Source organism: Capricornis sumatraensis, chromosome 1, assembly GCF_032405125.1.
Source record: "Capricornis sumatraensis isolate serow.1 chromosome 1, serow.2, whole genome shotgun sequence".
NCBI classification, from domain to species: Eukaryota; Metazoa; Chordata; class Mammalia; order Artiodactyla; family Bovidae; genus Capricornis; species Capricornis sumatraensis.
This window is the reverse complement of record NC_091069.1, coordinates 171733117-171750980: the sequence shown is the minus strand read 5'-3', so window position 1 is coordinate 171750980 and position 17864 is coordinate 171733117. Positions and strand designations below refer to the sequence as shown.

General features: G+C 43.3%; 1 protein-coding gene across 1 annotated transcript in view; it reads left to right on the top strand.

The window, feature by feature from the left end:
• Nucleotides 1-16194, top strand: part of HGD (homogentisate 1,2-dioxygenase) — a 43139-nt gene extending 26945 nt beyond the window's left edge. The window contains exons 9-14 of the mRNA XM_068963611.1: nt 473-572; nt 2809-2933; nt 4096-4200; nt 6507-6633; nt 12871-13052; nt 15789-16194. Of these exons, the coding sequence (XP_068819712.1) occupies nt 473-572; nt 2809-2933; nt 4096-4200; nt 6507-6633; nt 12871-13052; nt 15789-15938 (789 nt within the window). The 3' untranslated portion in view covers nt 15939-16194. The remainder of the gene's footprint in view (nt 1-472; nt 573-2808; nt 2934-4095; nt 4201-6506; nt 6634-12870; nt 13053-15788) is intronic.
• The last annotated feature ends 1670 nt before the right edge of the window (nt 16195-17864 follow it).

The following is a 17864-nucleotide window of genomic DNA, read 5'->3' as shown; positions in this document are numbered from 1 at the left end:
CTCTGAAATTTGTCTATCATGTCTGGGCAATGGGGAGGGAGTTTGAGCTATACAGAAGGCTCCCTGTGTAGAAGGATTAAGCAGGCTTCTGTGCCTACTTTGTTTTAAAATAGCACACAATCACAAAGCAAAGAGCATTGTCAATTCACTTTCCTAAATATTTATGCACACTCTGGATGATACTCTGGAGGGGACAGAAGGCAGTGAAGATGGATTTCTTTAAATTTTGGTGAAATCAGGGCACTGTTATCTCTGAACCCAGTGAGAGTGTAGGCTAGAATTGGTTTGGGTCACATATGTGATTGGAGGTTAACTTCTTTAAACTCATCTTTCAGCTGGTCACCTCTCCAACATAGCTCAGCAGACTATAGAATTATTTGTGCATGTGAGGTTGGCTGTAGCTCTTGGGAAGCTTCTTCATAACTATAGGTATGATTGGCGAGAGCACACCAGTGTCTACTTCCTGTTCCAGAGAGGAATGCGGTTCAGCATCGATGTCTTCGAGGAGACTAGAGGCTACATCCTGGAGGTTTATGGAGTCCACTTCGAGTTGCCTGACCTGGGACCAATTGGTAAATCTTCAATGCAAGCTTCTAAGCCTGACTTGAAATATATGACACAAATAATTGCATGAAAGTTAAACATCCATCTCTCCTCCTTATCTCACTCAAACTACAGCTTTCCTCTCTAGACAACTTCTTCTCCAGACCAAGTGTAGTTGGGAATTTCAGAACATATTAAAGTCCCCTGAACAATCACAGACTTCTTATTTCAGGCGTCTAAGTTCAGGGGCTCCAGGTGATATAGTTGACCCATTTGATGAGATGATAGCTTCATTAATTAGCTGGTCAGTGTACCAGTCCATCAGCTTGTCCCAGTTCCCATGTTGTGCTGAGGGTAATGACCAGAACCACATCAAGGATGACACAAGCCTCTTCCCATCACATACGTTCATAACAGAACAATCCAGCCCAACCCACAATAAATCTTTCTCTAGAATAGTATATAGACCATTGGAGAGCAAGACAATCTGTAATAGATTTCAGGTTATAGGTTATACAGTGTAAACCCTAGAGGATATAAAGTCTGGGTTACTGTGAGCCAAGTTTCCAGGAACAGCTTCATAGCAATCATAAGATATGACTAATCCTTGATGGAAAGTTAGGAGAAATAAAGAGGAAAGGAGGAGAAGGGGACAAAAGAGGATGAGATGGTTGGATGGTATCACCGACTCAATGGACATGGGTTTGGGTGGACTCTGGGAGTTGGTGATGGACAGGGAGACCTGGGATGCTGCAATTCATTGGGTCGCAAAGAGTCGGACACAACTAAGTCACTGAACTGAACTGAACTGACCTGAAAGAGGAAAGGGAGCAGTTTAAGAAAAAGTGTACAAATGAGAATGGATTTTGTGGATAGAAGAGAGACCATTTTCTTGTCAGTGGCTTGTGTGTAGACAATAAGGTGGGAAAAACCATAATAATGGCAGGGGCCATGTGGCTATAGAGAGGGGAAATGGACTGAAAGAAAGTCTATGGATGTCACATTCCTACTGAGCATCTTCTACAAAATCTACATAGTTAGGGGTCAAAAAGTGTGCCTCACTCAGTGCTGTGAAGGAGCTGGAAACCACAGCCTCCATGAGGCAAATGAAAACTTTCCAAAGTGAACCAAAGTCCCCTACCCCCGATTCTTCTGGTAAGCTGGAGGCAAAGAGAGCAGGATCTGAGAAGTGGAGGTGGTAGGAGGGGATGTTCTCAAACCATCTCTCGAGTGACAGGAGTGGTTGGGGAAACTGGCCCTTGGTTTCATCTTTGGCGTGTTTGCTGAAGGTGGTGGCCACACCTCCCAGCTCTTCCCTTTCCTTGTCAACAGATTTTTTTAGAGCGAAACAGGGACAGGCCAGCATGCGCCTTCTGGTCAGTCCCCTGGGGGATCCAGATAGTCAGAGGAAGGTGGGAGGCAGCCGAGAGGCAGCTGGAGGTGCGGTGGGCCGTCTGTCGTCCTGCTCTCCATCCGCTCTTCCCACTTTGGTCTGCTTTCCTGCTGCTCCACAGCCAGCAGGGCCTCCAGGTGCCATGCCACATGTACCCTCTGGAAAATATATATAATTGACTAACCAGCTGGGGGCCTATTTTTTTTTAACCCCAGGAGCTAGAAATGATAAAACACTCCCTAGGTCTCTCCTCTCAGAGTTAAATTATGTTTTTGCACTTAGATTTTTCACTTCTCGTCTTCTGATTTATTTTCTTTCTCTGGAGGGAACACTCACAAAGCAAAGGTGAGCAGGCAGGTCTCCCTCAGTGGCAGACAGATTTGTCAGAGCAGTGTTGCAGATGTGGACTGATTCTGAGTCCTGTCTACGGAGCAGAGGCGTGCCTGAGGCTACAGTGTGTAACCTTCTCCTTCTCAAGGACTGTCGATGAGTTCTAGAGTTGTCAGAATTTTATTAGGAAAAAAGCTCTAGTATTCTATCGTATCTTCCCTTTTCCTCTTTTCTACTCTCTTCCTCTCTTCCCCTCCCGTCCCCTATAGTGCTGAGATAACGCATGGAAAATGTTTATAAGCCATATTCACTCTATTCAGGTAATGCTGGTGATATTTTCAGGATTTCTTTTTCCTGACCAAATTTCTTGGGTCCTCCTCAAAAGGTACCAGACTGGGATTCCAGTGAGTCTTTCAACAAGGATAGCAAATTGTGGAATGGCTGTTGCCGTGGGAGAAAGCCCTTTCTCTTTGTGCAATAGTGGCATCTTTCCTGTGTGACTTCAGAAGTATCTAAAAGACTTTTGGATCATTATATTCTAGGAGCCAATGGCTTGGCCAACCCTCGTGATTTCTTGATACCTGTTGCCTGGTATGAAGATCGCCAAGTGCCAGGTGGTTACACTGTGATTAATAAACACCAGGGCAAGCTATTTGCTGCCAGACAGGTAAAGTAAGTGGCTGGACAGGCAGGGGAAGGAATGAATAATTATTAAGCACCTTCTGATTGCCAGGGCTTGTGTTAAGTATTTATATTCATTATTTCATCTTTACTACATCACTAAGATACTATAATAAGGTACTATTTGCCCTGTTTGTAGTCATGAAAACAGTCCAGGTAGTGATAACTTGCCAAATGTCACAGTAAATGACAGAATCAGCATTCAAACCCATATCTTTCAGACTCCAAAGGTCATGCTGTTTCTATTTATCAAGCAATAAAAAACCCCACAATACCTAGGTCTCTATAAATGGTGAGGGAACATAATAAGCAGGCAGGGAGGTACAGCCTGAAAAGGAAAATTAATTAATAGAAGTTCATCTAAGACTTATATTTGTCAATAGTCACCATATTTCAAATACAAGCAATGAGTGATAGAAAACAAGCAAAACTCAGTTAATTAGTTTGACTTGGTTGATAGCACCAGACTGGTAAACTCAGGAGATAAGCAAAGGCGTTATCTATAGCCACACCACCCGGACATGACCAATCTCAATTGATAAACAAAGGCATAGATAATAATAATTTTAACATAATAATATAATATGTAATATACATTATTACTTAATTTACTGGATATATAATGTCGTAGAATAAAGTAACCATATAATAAAAATAATCCAAAGATCTATTCTATTTACTATTATTCATTTGATTTATTTTTGCCCATTTAACTTATTGCTTATGTGTTGCTAAGGCCTGTTATTTTCTTATCTTAGTCGCAGCCAGTGCCTGCCCTCAGCACTGGAAACCCAGACGGTGGCCCAGATTGTCAAAGAATTGCTGGCATCCACAGATTCTCACCATTGTATTAATATTGTTGAAAAGGCACTACTTGGCTGTGTTTCTGCTGCACATGTGATCAGAGGCAGCTGTAGCTTAGGTACTGGAAGAATAGGGTCAGTGGCTTAAGGAGGACAGTTTGAGAGAAAGTGAAGCAACCATAGGATGATTCAGGGTGATATCTCTCCCAAAGGATGGTATTATTAAGTTATGCAAACAGAATCAAATCAAGAAAGGGTAATGTCAACTACAAACTGAGGAATCATAGCTATAAAAGTATTATGTGCTAAAATCACCCTTTCCTGCTTTTTCTTTTTGTCGATCAGGATGTCTCCCCATTCAATGTTGTGGCTTGGCATGGGAATTATACCCCCTACAAGTACAACTTGGAGAACTTTATGGTCATCAATTCAGTGGCCTTTGACCATGCAGTAAGTCTGGCCCATGGAGGAACCCTGGGGAGAGGGTACCTTTAGGTTGGAGAGGTCCACAGTAGACACCTGGTGTTCACAGATTCAACTTTTCCAGCATTGCCTTGGAAGCCCGAGACTCAAGTCATTTGTCATTGTGTTGACAGGAATTTGAATCATCTGCTGCAAGGCTTCAGTGAAGGAGTAAATAACCTACCAGAGGGAGCTCCAGACTAGACACTCAGCATTCACCCTGCCACACAGCTCAGTTCTCTACAGGGCACTCACAGTAACTTTCCTTCATGGCTAAGAACACGATTTCTTCCTAGACAATGTATCCCAATAAGAAAACCGACGGCTAATGTCAGTGATGGAGTATTGAGAAAGGAAAATTCCTGAATTTGGAAGTTTCTCTGTCCTGCTCGTAAATACCAAAAATCTGCCTGCCCACTTCAGAGCTTCCACTCCTGGCTCTATTTAGCTGAGATGGGACTGACAGCTCTCTTCTGAAGTTACTCGTAACATTCAGTGCTTGAATTTAAACCAAAGAAATTCTAGAGTATGAACTCGGTCATATTTTACACTCAGTCAGGGACTGCAAATAGGTCCCCAGCCTACAGTGCAGGCTCCCAAGAACCCACTTTCATGATAAAGTGCTAGTTCTGAGATCCTGGGGGAAATTTCACTTTGCATAATAGATGAACTTAACCCACAAACTGGAGGAACAATTAGAGCAGAAGTCAAAGGACCAAAGACAGAAAGATTACTCTAAGCCAGTTCAGCTTACCTCTTGAGGCTCAAAACTACCTTTCTGAAAAGCAGCAACTTGATAAAACCAAGAGACAAGAAAATGAAGCATCATGCCCAAAGCAGCAAAAAAAGGATGCTGAGACACTGAAAGAGCTTTTTTTGAGCTTCACTGCCTTTTAACAGTTTCAGATCATTTCTCATGACAGATGAAGAAGTATTCATTCTTGCAGCATTAAGGATTTCTTGGCTTGCATTTACACAAACAGTCTCCTTTGTACTGCGGCTATAGTCATTTTCCCAAAATTCAGACCTGATCTTTCTAACGCTACATTAGAAACCTTTGCAGGCTCCCTGCGGTGTAGGATTAAGTCTGAGCTTTGAAGCGTGGTGTCCTATGCTCTTCACCATCTGGCCCTGGACTTATTTCCCAGGACCACCTCTGCCCCTCTCCCTCCTGCCAATGCACTCTGGGCTTTAGTTTTCTTGCTTCTTAACAAAATCTCTGTGCATTTTGATGTCTTTCCTGTTTTCTATGCTTAAAATGACTTTTTGCCTTTTCCTTCCTTTCCTTCCCATCCTTTTCTTTTTTCCTACCTCTCTTCTTCCCTCCCTTCCTTATTCCCTCTGTTTTTCTTTCTTTCTGCATTCATTCTTCAGGACCCACCTCAAACATCACCTCCTTTGTGAAGCCTTCCCTGATCTTCTCAGGAAGAGATAAGCACTCTGTACCCCTTTGGCTCTCTGTCTACAAAGATAGATCGCCCTTGGCACCTTGCTGTGATTCTTCAGACACTTGTTTCATTACTCCTTCTGTCCCTGTCACACACACTTGCCGCCACCATCAGTGGTGCTGAAGGGCCAAGAATGGAGTTCAGTTGTCTTTGAATCCCCAGCCCTCACATGACATCAGGAAGCAGACCTGATCACACTGATGGCCATTAAACGTGAATCTCAGTCTTTCCACTGAAAGAGTCTAACGTTCTTTACAAATCATAATATTGTCCCCCAACCTATTCCCCTGTACACTACCACCACCCAGATGAGTGATGTATTAATATTTTAGGCCTGAGAGTCAAACAAGGATAAAAAAAGCCATAAGGACACCGTCTAGAATCTCAGTGATTCCTCCAAAGAGATGTGCATCCTACATCTATCCCAACACTCAGATATTATTTTATTTCTATTTCCACCTCACTCTGAGCATCCCTTCTGCCAAGAGCTCCCTGCAGCACATGCCAGCTCCAGTCACTCTGACCTGAGGTTGGGAGGCAGGCACTGCCAGTTCTCAGATCCAAGTGTAGTACTTATATGAAATGGGGGCTCAGCAGGGTGAAAAAGCTGCTCAGAATCTGCTTAGCTACTGTTAATTCATTTTGCTTCTAGCACAGCAAGAGGGGAAAGTCAGATGAGTGATTACTGCACCTGGATGACAAGCCCAGACTTCGTAGCCTGGCCTGCAGTTTGATCAGAAGTTACAGTGTCGCTCGAAAACCCCTTCAGCATGGAGGATGTGTGTCATTGTCGGTCACTTCCCCTTTCATCGTGTCTTCAGGCTCTCCATGTCCTTCCTTTCCCAGGACCCATCTATTTTCACGGTATTGACTGCTAAGTCTGTACGCCCTGGAGTGGCCATTGCTGATTTTGTCATCTTCCCACCTCGATGGGGGGTTGCTGATAAGACCTTCAGGCCTCCTTATTACCACAGTAAGTCATTTGCCAAGTTACATTTGGGAAAAAGAGAGAGAGACGGGCGAGTGGTCAACATGACCCCTGGGGAACACTGCTAGAGGCATTTCTAGAGGCAGGATGTCCTGCCCTGGCTGCAGTTCAGAATCCTGCCTCCCAAGGCCCAGCGCTGCTCCCTAGACTGTTAGCTTCTTAAACATCACAACTTGTGATGTTTGGCATCAAGTTGGCAGTGGCATGTTGACTCTGAGGAGAAAACCCTGTGTAATGCCTAGAGCCCAGTTCCTCTGGCCCCGAAGAGAGGCACAGAGGCTGGTAAAGCTTGAAGCAAGACATTTCTTTACATTTCAGGTGTAAAGGGAGGAGGATCTGTGGCCTGTTGTTGCTTAGTCAGTTGTTTGGGGAAAGTTCATTATCTAAGTCTGGCTCAAGAGCCAATAAAGTGTGCCTTCTCCAATGGTTTTGAAATGGAAAAGCAGATTGCAGTCCACCCCAGGGGATGGATCCTATTCTAGAAGCCGTTTCTGCAAAGCAGTTGTTGTCTAGAACAGAACTTGTCAAATCTATTATTTTAATTTTATTAATATTATTTTTATTTGGTGAAAAGTGAAAGTGTTAGTCGCTCAGTCATGTCTGACTCTTTGCAACCCCGTGACTGTAGCCAACCAGGCTCTTCTGTCCATGGAATTCTCCAGGCAAGAATACTGGAATGGGTAGCCATTCCGTTCTTCAGGGGATCTTCCTGACCCAGGGATTGAATGTGGGTCTCCTGCATTACAGGCAGTTCTTTACTGGCTGAGCCACCAGGGAAGTTAAAAATTATTGACTCTTTCTTTATGACTCTGTAATAAGTTCTTCAAAAACATTAACACATTTAATTCTCATAACTGTTGTGAGAGATAGGTATCATTATCCTCTCTTTCTTTTTTTTTTAAGAAGATGCAACTGAGCTGTGAAGGATCAAGTCCTCACAGCTAGTCAAGTGGTGGAGTCAGTGAAGTACAGGTGAAGTACTGGACATGAAGACAGCCTGATGCCAGAGCAGACAGTCATGGGCATTAATGGATGTCCCTAGCACAGTGCCCAGTGCATGATATGCATCCAATAAATATTTATTTAGTAAGTGAATGCATCACCAAGAATGAATAAGGTACCTCATGGAGTACTTAATGAAAGTGGCATTTTTAATTGTGCAGCAGCTAGCTATAAATTCAACCTAAATGTCAATGTACAATTCTCCTTTCTGGAGATTGCACTCTTGTACACAGAGTTCTGGAAAGACTCTGAGGTGCATTTCAGCTGTGCTGCTGCTGCTGCTGCTGCTAAGTCGCTTCAGCCATGTCTGACTCTGTGCGACCTCATAGACGGCAGCCCATGAGGCTCCCCCGTCCTTGGGATTCTCCAGGCAAGAACACTGGAGTGGGTTGCCATTTCCTTCTCCAATGCATGAAAGGGAAAAGTGAAAGTGAAGTCACTCAGTCATGTCCGACTCTTAGCGACCCCATGGACTGCGGCCCACCAGGCTTCTCCGTCCATGGGATTTTCCAGGCAAGAGTGCTGGAGTGGGGTGCCATTGCCTTCTTTAAAAAAAAAAAAAAAAAAAGCCCCTTTCTTTAGTAAACCTCATCACTTTCTATCCCTCTGAGGCTTTTCTCTATATGTGCCCAGGTGCCAGGGCTTTGACTAAAGTGAGCAATGTAGGTGTTTGCAGAGGGTGGAGGACAAAGGCCTTCAGAACGGAAGAAGGTCACTTCATGGTCAAATGTCAGCATTGCCTTTTTCAGGTGACATCAGCTGAAAAGGATGCAATTGGTTTAACGCTTCAGAGACACCAGATACGTTATGAATAGAGATATAACAAATTTTGTCCTTTCTGAGAAATATCACAGCCATCAAAGCCCATCACATGTCCTAACTGCTCTCCTCCTAGAAGCTAGTCCCCAAGAGGACCCGTTGTCAAGGAGAGAGGCTTGGTCTGGATTATAGTCTGACCCTCGCATACTAATCCTTGGTACTTCCCTAATTCACATAGCTCTGTATGGAGGGGGCTGTATGTGCCAGAGGCACTGGTTTTCAAATTTTAACATATGTCAGTGTCACCTGGAGGGTTACAATATAGATTCTTTGGACCCACCTTCAGAATATCCAGTGTAGGGCCTGAGAATCTGTGGGTTGGTTTTTTTGTTTTTTTTCTAATTGGAGTATAATTGCTTTCCCATGTTGTGTTAGTTTCCGCTGTACAATGAAGTGAATCAGCTAGATGTATCCATCTATCATCTCCCTCTTGGACCTTCCTCCATGATAATTTGCATTTGTAACAAATTCTTGAGTGATGGTAAGGCCTCCAGCTGTTCCAGAAACCACACTTAGAGAGCATTCAGTTCAGTTCAGTTCAGTTGCTCAGTCGTGTCCGACTCTTTGCGACCCCATGAATCGCAGCACGCCAGGCCTCCCTGTCCATCACCAACTCCCGGAGTTCACTCAGACTCACGTTCATCGAGTCAGTGATGCCATCCAGCCATCTCATCCTCTGTTGTCCCCTTCTCCTCCTGCCCCCAATCCCTCCCAGCGTCAGAGTCTTTTCCAATGAGTCAACTCTTCGCATGAGGTGGCCAAAGTACTGGAGTTTCAGCTTTAGCATCATTCCTTCCAAAGAGTTCCCAGGGTTGATCTCCTTCAGAATGGACTGGTTGGATCTCCTTGCAGTCCAAGGGACTCTCAAGAGTTTTCTCCAACACCACAGTTCAAAAGCATCTTTTCTTCAGTGCTCAGCAACTCTCACATCCATACATGACTACTGGAAAAACCATATCCTTGACTAGATGGGCCTTTATTGGCAAAGTAATGTCTCTGCTTTTGAATATGCTATCTAGGTTGGTCATAACGTTTCTTCCAAGGAGTAAGAGTCTTTTAATTTCATGGCTGCAGTCACCATCTGCAGTGATTTTGGAGTCCAAAAAAATAAAGTCTGACACTTGAGAGCATTAGGGGATATAAAAATCCCTTATTAGTAGAATGCTGAAAGAATGCTAAAAAATTCCCACTATCAGAGAGTTGAATTAGTTGGTATTGAGGTGGAACCTCAGAATCTGCATTTTGAACTAGCGAGTCAGGGGTTCCGATGCCAGAGCTCTACAGACCACACGCTGAGATATGCTGGCCTGGGACTTGTCTTCCCCATCCAGGATCCCTACTCTGCTACAGTGCTCAACCCACTGAGTGACTTTAGTTTGTAATTCAGGCTGCCTGAAATAAGTGACCTCATGAAATACCTCATATAACTTCTTTTTTTACAAAGAACTCTGAAATAAATTTGGTTCAGAAGAGACAGATCTCAGAAAGGCTTGATTGCCCTGAGTTAGTTGGAAAAACCACAGAACCCTGAGTTAGAAATTATTTTTTACCAGAGACATTAAAAATAATGCTTTAGCAATAATCAAAATCTTTGCTACTTTGATGTGACTTTACAGAAGTGGAGAATGATTTCTGTAGAAATATTGCCTCTAGTCATCTTAATGCACCTTAGCCAACTGGATTTAGCATTAATCAAAAAGGCAAGGTCTACCTTCCCACTGTCCTTTGAAATATAGAAAATGATGTAGAAATGTCATCACCACCTCACTGCTACCTAAATTCATATTCAGATCAAAGCTGAATTCAGTCTTGCTCTCTTCTGAAAATTAAGCCTTGAAGGTGACCCTGAGGGCACATACTAGATGGAGGAGTATGCCAGAATATTTAAGTCATGAGCAGAACTGCTTTTAAAATGTAGACACTATATGCAGATGGTGATTGCAGCCATGAAATTAAAAGATGCTTACTCCTTGGAAGAAAAGTTATGACCGACCTAGACAGCATATTCAAAAGCAGAGACATTACTTTGCCGACTAAGTTCTGTCTAGTCAAGGCTATGGTTTTTCCAGTAGTCATGTATGGATGTGAGAGTTGGACTGTGAAGAAGGCTGAGCGCCGAAGAATTGATGCTTTTGAACTGTGGTGTTGGAGAAGACTCTTGAGAGTCCCTCGGACGGCAAGGAGTTTCAACCAATCAATCCTAAAGGAAATCAATCCTAAGTATTTGTTGGAAGGATTGATGCTGAACCTGAAACTCCAGTACTTTGGCCACCTCATGTGAAGAGTTGACTCATTGGAAAAGACTTTGATGCTGGGAGGGATTGGGGGCAGGAGAAGAAGGGGATGACAGAGGATGAGATGGCTGGATGGCATCACTGACTCGATGGCCATGAGTCTGAGTGAACTCCGGGAGTTGGTGATGGACAGGGAGGCCTGGCGTGCTGTGATTCATGGGGTCGCAAAGAGTCGGACACGGTTGAGCGACTGAACTGAACTGAACTAAACAGATATGCTTACTTTTCCCCCTCTATTTCTGCTTCATGGAGAAACAAGTAGTGCTATAATCTGGGTCTTGCATTTTCTGCAGGGGCCTGCAACAACATTTTGGGTTCTGGGCAAAATAGGTACGACTGTTTGGGCAGTTCCACAAGGAAGAGAAGGGGACAACAGCGGATGAGATGGTTGGATGGCATCACCGACTCTATGGACATGAGTTTGAGCAAGCTGGTGTGCTGCAGTCCATAGGGTCACAAAGAATCAGACATGACTGAGCGACTGAAATGACTGACAAGTATTTTGGCACTTGGCTATATTCACATGTAGGGAAGAAGAGTGGAGTATTTATCATGTCAAATGTTTAGCTTTGCAAGGTTTGCCAGTGCCATCCATATCTCTCTACTGTCTATGATTTGCAGTGTCAGCACTCTCACAGGACTGACTATGATTATGAGGAACATTAAAGAAGCTGCTTCTTACTCATTTCTATCACAGTACTTAGCACAGTGTCCATATATGCTGGTTAGATGTTTAGGCAGATGAATAGGGAGGGGAATGGACAGATGAATGGATGGATGCATAGATGGGTAGATGTTTTCAAGGTGTTTTATTTCTTTAATTCTTGCTCTAAATAAAAAGCTTTGTTTAAACAAAAATGTGAGATAGAAAGAGTGGGAACATGGTGATTTTTGTCAAATTTTGTTGATTCCAGGAGGCACAACTAGCACCAATATACTCAACTTACATGAAAGCAAATTTCCAATTGACTTGGGAGAACTTTCTAATACCCAGAGTCTTCAGTAATATGATAGGTTCCTTTGTTGAATAGAGCACTTCAATTCACAGGAGGCATGCAGGTAATTTGTCAGGAATGATACACAGGTTATTTCTGTATTGAGTAGAAGTAGGGAATCCCTTGGGCTTCCCTGGTGGCTCAGATGGTAATGAATCTGCCTGCAATGCAGGAGACCTGAGTTTGATCCCTAGGTTGGGAAGATCCCCTAGGGAAGGGAATGGCTACTCACTCCAGTATTCTTGCCTGGAGAATTCCATGGACAGAGGAGCCTAGCCGGCTATAGTCCATGCGGTCACAAAGAGTTGAACATGAATGAGAGACTAACACTTTCACTTTTTTTTCATGGATCCCTTCTAGTATTAAGATTTTCAGGTTCTATGAAGAGAATGTCAATGGAAAAGGAATCAATCTAAGGAAGCATTTTGGAAAACGAAAGAATAAGATGATATTAGATTCAGATACAGAAGATATTTGTTAGAATATATAGTATTTATGGATTAGATATATAGATAATAAGATTTTTTTCACACAAATTATTATTTGGTAATGGACTCCAGGTCCAGGGTTCTTTCCTTATATCACATTTCCATCAACACATATACACACAAACATACACACACACACACACATATACACACACACACCCAGCTTTAATTTTCTAATTTGTAACCAGAAATATGGTGATGCCCTGTACTACTGTAAGGCTATTTGGGAAGGAATTCAGATCTGGGAAAGTGGTTAATTTTTATATGGGGCTTGTAATTTTTATATGGAGTACCTTCACTCTTTATCACAATTTGCATGTTAGTTATTATTAAAATTCTTGTTTGGGGCCTACTTTTCTTTAGATCTAGCATAATTTCATTCAGACGGTGGAACCTAAGACCTCTGTTACTCTACATAGCCATGGAGTAGAGCTTTTCATGCCAAGAATTCCACACTAATGAATGTTTTGTGGTCGTTTTCCTGTCTGTCTATGTTCTTTATTATTTCTATGAAATTTTATGATTCTCCTCTCTTCTTGACATTCTGTGGAAATAATGTTTGAGAAGTCTAGGTGTTTGGGGTCCTTGCCTTGGATAATAAAAATACTGTTTCAATCTTCCCAGGGAACTGCATGAGTGAGTTCATGGGACTCATCAAAGGTCGCTATGAGGCAAAGCAAGGTGGATTCCTGCCAGGGGGAGGCAGCCTGCACAGCCCAATGACTCCCCACGGGCCTGATGCCGACTGCTTTGAGAAGGCCAGCAAAGCCAAGCTGGCACCTGAGAGGATTGCTGATGGCACCATGGTAAGCAAGTTAGACATCAGGCTCTAGTGGCCTCTGGGACCCCCAACCTTGTTGCAAGGAATGGTTAATTTTTATTTCTCCAAAGTCACAGAGAAGTCTAGAGAGGAGAGTGTCTGTATGTATGTTCCCACCTGTGTATGCACACACCCTTGTGTGTATACTAGATGCCTGATGTGTTAGGGTAAAAAGAGCTTTGTACTTGGAGTCAGGTCTAGGTTTGAATTCTAGCTCTTGGTTCCTGTGTGACCTTGAGGAATTTACATAACTTCTCTGTGCTTCGTTTTCTCCATCTGTAGAAAAGGTAGGGCATCCAGTGCAGCTGGTGGCTGTGATTTAACCCTGCTGACTGCGCCACACTGTTCAGACAAAAGGGGGGACGTTATTACTACTGTGTCAGGAATCTTCCCTTATCTGTATGTGGCCCTGTATATATATATAGATAGATAGACATAATATATATATAATATATATATGTTCTGTCTCAGAGTCATCTCCTGCTTTTTAAAGTCATCCTCCAGGACCACAGCAGCAGGGTTTGCAGCATGTCACTTATAGCTGGTTTCTCAAGCCCAGGAGGGTCAGGAAGCCTTTGCCTGACTATAGTCAGGGCTTATGAGCAGCAGCTCTCTCCTTTTCTTTCTTTTGCTCTCCTTTGTAAAGGGATGAAACTGATGGGATTTAAAAGCTATTTTGTATTCCTCCTGTGTCACACTGTAAACATTGAAACTGAACACAATTGCAGTTGGCTGCGGTACGTGATTTCATTTTATTTTTGCATTCTTGGAGATAGAGTTTATGAACCACAAGGAGTAATTTTATGCGACATCATATGCAAGCTTGCTTTACATTTTTAAACCAATGCCTTCAATGTTACCTGACATTAAAATCAATAGCACAGACCGGCCTGACTCCATGCCCAGCTTGCAAACTACCTAAGCAGAGAGCTTATCTGCCCCTCTACCCAATGCAACAGATTGCTTTCAGTCCCAACTCAAGGACCAGAGTCGATGAAGCTTATCTTCAGGGGCAGGGTGTGAGTCCCATCTGCCAGACCTCAGCTCTGTTTCCCCTTTCAAGGGCCTCTGCAGTTTCTGTAGAACACTTTCATCTCTGTGCGAGAGCTCTATGAGATATTCATCATCTTAAGCTACTACCTCCAAAAGCTCCTGGAGGTACACAGGCTATCGCATAGTTACCACTTAGCAACCTTGAATGCCCAACCTGGCTTTGGATAATGTTACCAGGGAGCAGTATTCTGCAACAGTGAAGCACAGGACAGGGCTGTTTTTATGAGGAACAAGACTTTGGGTCTCCCTCCCCATTTCCCATTATGTAATTGGGATCCCGGATCCTCCATATGCCTTAGCCTTATATTACTTTGGAATAAATTAACTTTATAATACTGCCTTCATAGCTCAGCTGGGATGGGGCTTTGTTAGTCCAGTCAGACAGGAAGTCTCCTAAGAAGTAGTTAGCAAAGAGACAACAATAATTATGTCCATAATAATGATCTTTATATCTGAATAGTGCTTCATAACATGCCCAACACTTCACATCAAGCTTGTCATGGGAAGTCAAGCAGGGACCATCATCTCTATCATTTTAGACAAAAAGAAGTTAGTACATATTAGAATGTATACCAGACATTAACAGAGGTTCTCTGAGTTGTGGCACAAAGAGAATTTTTGTCTTCCTTTTGTCCATCTATATTTTTAGAATTTCCAAATATGAGTGCATAAGAACTGTAGGTTTTTGGTTTTTTTTTAAGCCATAATTGGTCAGAAAATCAGCAGTAGGTAAAGCTGGAATGTCAAGGATGCACAGGGCACTTGCATATTCTTTCTGTTGCAGATGAAACCTGCCTGAACATAGAAGGACACCCACCATTCAGAACCTTCCTGGACAGGGCTTTTAAAAGTGCGACAGCCATTCCTGCTCCCTTCTTCCTGTCTCCTCAGTCTCTCTTTTCCTTCTTTTTCCTTCCCTAGCCTATCTCTTTTCAGAGTCCTGCAAAAGAAAAGCTCAAATCCCAAATCTGCAACTTCTCGTTACTACCACCTTAGACAGTCACTTCCCAGCTCTGAACCCTAGTTTCCTCATCTGTTAAATGGGAATTATGTTCTCCCTCACATGAACATAGTCTGATGGGCTCTAGTCCATGGTGTCTTAGAGGTTAAAGTGTCTGCCTCTAATGCGGGAGACCTGGGTTCGATCCCTGGGTTGGGAAGATCCCCTGGAGAAGGAAATGGCAACCCACTCCAATATTCTCGCCTGGAGAATCCCATGGACGGAGGAGCCTGGTGGGCTACAGTCCACCTGGTCACAAACAGTCGGACACGACTGAGCGACTTAACTTTTTCACGTGGACATAGCCACCGTAATGGCTCCTGAAAAGCATAATCCCAGGACTCTCCCACCTCTGCCCTTGGACCTAGCAAACTTAGCTCCGTGGTGCTACAAAACAATGTGATGCTTATGTGCCCAACTCCAGTTTAGTAAGAATAAAACTTGAGTGTCAGAGAAGCTGAGGGTTTCACGCAAGCTATTACCCACTTCTAAGTAGTAGGATCAGAGTCAGAACCCAAGGCTTGAGTATTTTCTCCTTACCATGCAAGCACATGGGATTTATTACTCAAAGAGTCTACCTACCCATATCTTTTCTCTTGACATCTAGTCAAATGTGTTTTATTATCCACCTCACTTCCTCTTTCTTGTCTCCATCTGCATTCCCTATAGGCATTTATGTTTGAGTCTTCTCTAAATATGGCCGTCACCAAGTGGGGGCTGAAGACCTCTAATTGTCTGGATGAGAACTACTACAAATGCTGGGAACCTCTCAAGAGCCACTTCACCCCCAATTCCAGGAACCCTGCAGAAACTAATTGAAACCGGAGCATGATGCCACAGTTGAGAATGGATTTGTGTGATTTCCTTCAGAATCTCATGCCCTTTGGCGGTATTCGGGGAGGGAGTTGGTTAAAATGGGAACTCACTGTTTCATAGTCAAGGAACTTAAACATTTTTAGAAATGTATTAAGTTCTGTCAGCTTAATTACTCAATAAATACTTGCTGGTGTTCCGTGAAAGTGACAATTGGTCATAATACAGGCATTGACGAAGTAGACCCAGGGTGACAGGGAAAGGGGGTCCATGAGATTGGACCAGGTGATTAGGTTCTCCTGGAGTGAGAAGACAGGCAAAAGAACAGAAAGGAATGGGAAGTGGTGTTTGTCACTACTTTGTAGTTTGAACACATTTCCCTCACTTTGTTGCCATAGTAGCAGTTTTGATATGCTGCTACCAAATTTTAACACTGCAAAATGAGAGTCAGCTATGTGTTGGGGCCTAGGAACTAGGGTTGCCAGATAAAATAAGATATCCAATTAAATGTGAATTTCAGATAAATCATGAATAATTTTTAGTATATGTCCTGTGCATTACTTGGATATACTTATACTAAAAATTATTTGTAGTTTATCTGAAATTCAAATTTAACTGATATGCCTCTCCCCCCGCCCCCCCCCCCCCAATGCACAGCATGGGATCTCAGTTCCCTGACCAGGGATCGAACCCTCGCCTCCTGCACTAGAAAGACAGAGTCTTAACCACTGGACCCCTAAGGAAGTATCACACTTGTGTTTTTATTTACTAAATTTGTCAATTCTATGAGGATATGGAGGTCAAGAGATAAGCATGGTCATTGCCCTTACAGAGATTATAGACAGGGAGACAAAATACACAAACAAAATAATTGCAAATTGAGAAACATGCAAAGAAGAAAACAAATAGGAACTGAGATGGGAATAACAGGTGGGATGGGGACGCCTTTCTTCAGGTCTTTGATGAAGTGACTTTTAGCCAGACCTAAAGGATAGGACACCTAGGGCTTCTCTGGTGGCTGAGACAGTAAAGAATCCACCTGCAATGTGGGAGACCTGGGTTTGATCCCTGGGTCAGGAAGATCCCCTGGAGAAGGGAATGGCTACCCACTCCAGTATTCTTCCCTGGAGAATCCCATGTTGCAGAGTCGGACAGGACTTAGCAACTAAAACTAAGCATGATGTACAGGTGCTTTGGGAACTGGGAAAGGATAGGAAGGAGCAAGTCATAGGAAAGGTAGGGTTGCTCTGGGGTAGGGCGGGGAAAAGGAGCATTCCAAGAAGAAGCCTTGTGAATTTAAGGGACTGACGGGAGAGTGAGTGTGGGGAGCCCAGGACCAGGCCATTGCAATAGTCCAGGCAAAAGACACCATTGTCCTGGGCTAACGAAGTGACAGCAGGGAGCTAGGGGATAAATCCATGAAAGCTTTGGACTAGACCTGAAAGAACTCGTTAGTGGACTGGACGTAAGGGGTGTGGGAAAGAGGAGTTGCAGATGGGGTGGGACTACTGTGGGTTTCTGGCAGTGGCATTTCTTGGTCTCAAATGGTGAGGTATTTTAGTAGCTGATGTGCCTTCCCAATGTTCCATACCGTATTAAGATGTCTTTATTAAAAATTAAACATTATAAACTAGTAAGACAGTTAATATTTTTAAATAAAAATTTTTTTAATTTTTATTTATTTGCCCAGCATATGGGATCTTAGTTCTCTGGCCAGAGATTGAACCCATGCCCCCTGCACTGGAAGTGTAAAGTCTTAACCGCTGGGCCACCAGGGAAGTCCCTAGATAAATTTCTAAATTGACCACTACAGCAGGTGGCCAGTGACTCACTGAGACCCCATCAGTGATCACCATCCTGTGTTGGCCAACTGCTTCCAGTTGCCAGCAACACACTCACAATATTGCCTGAGGCCCAAACCAGAACAAAAGT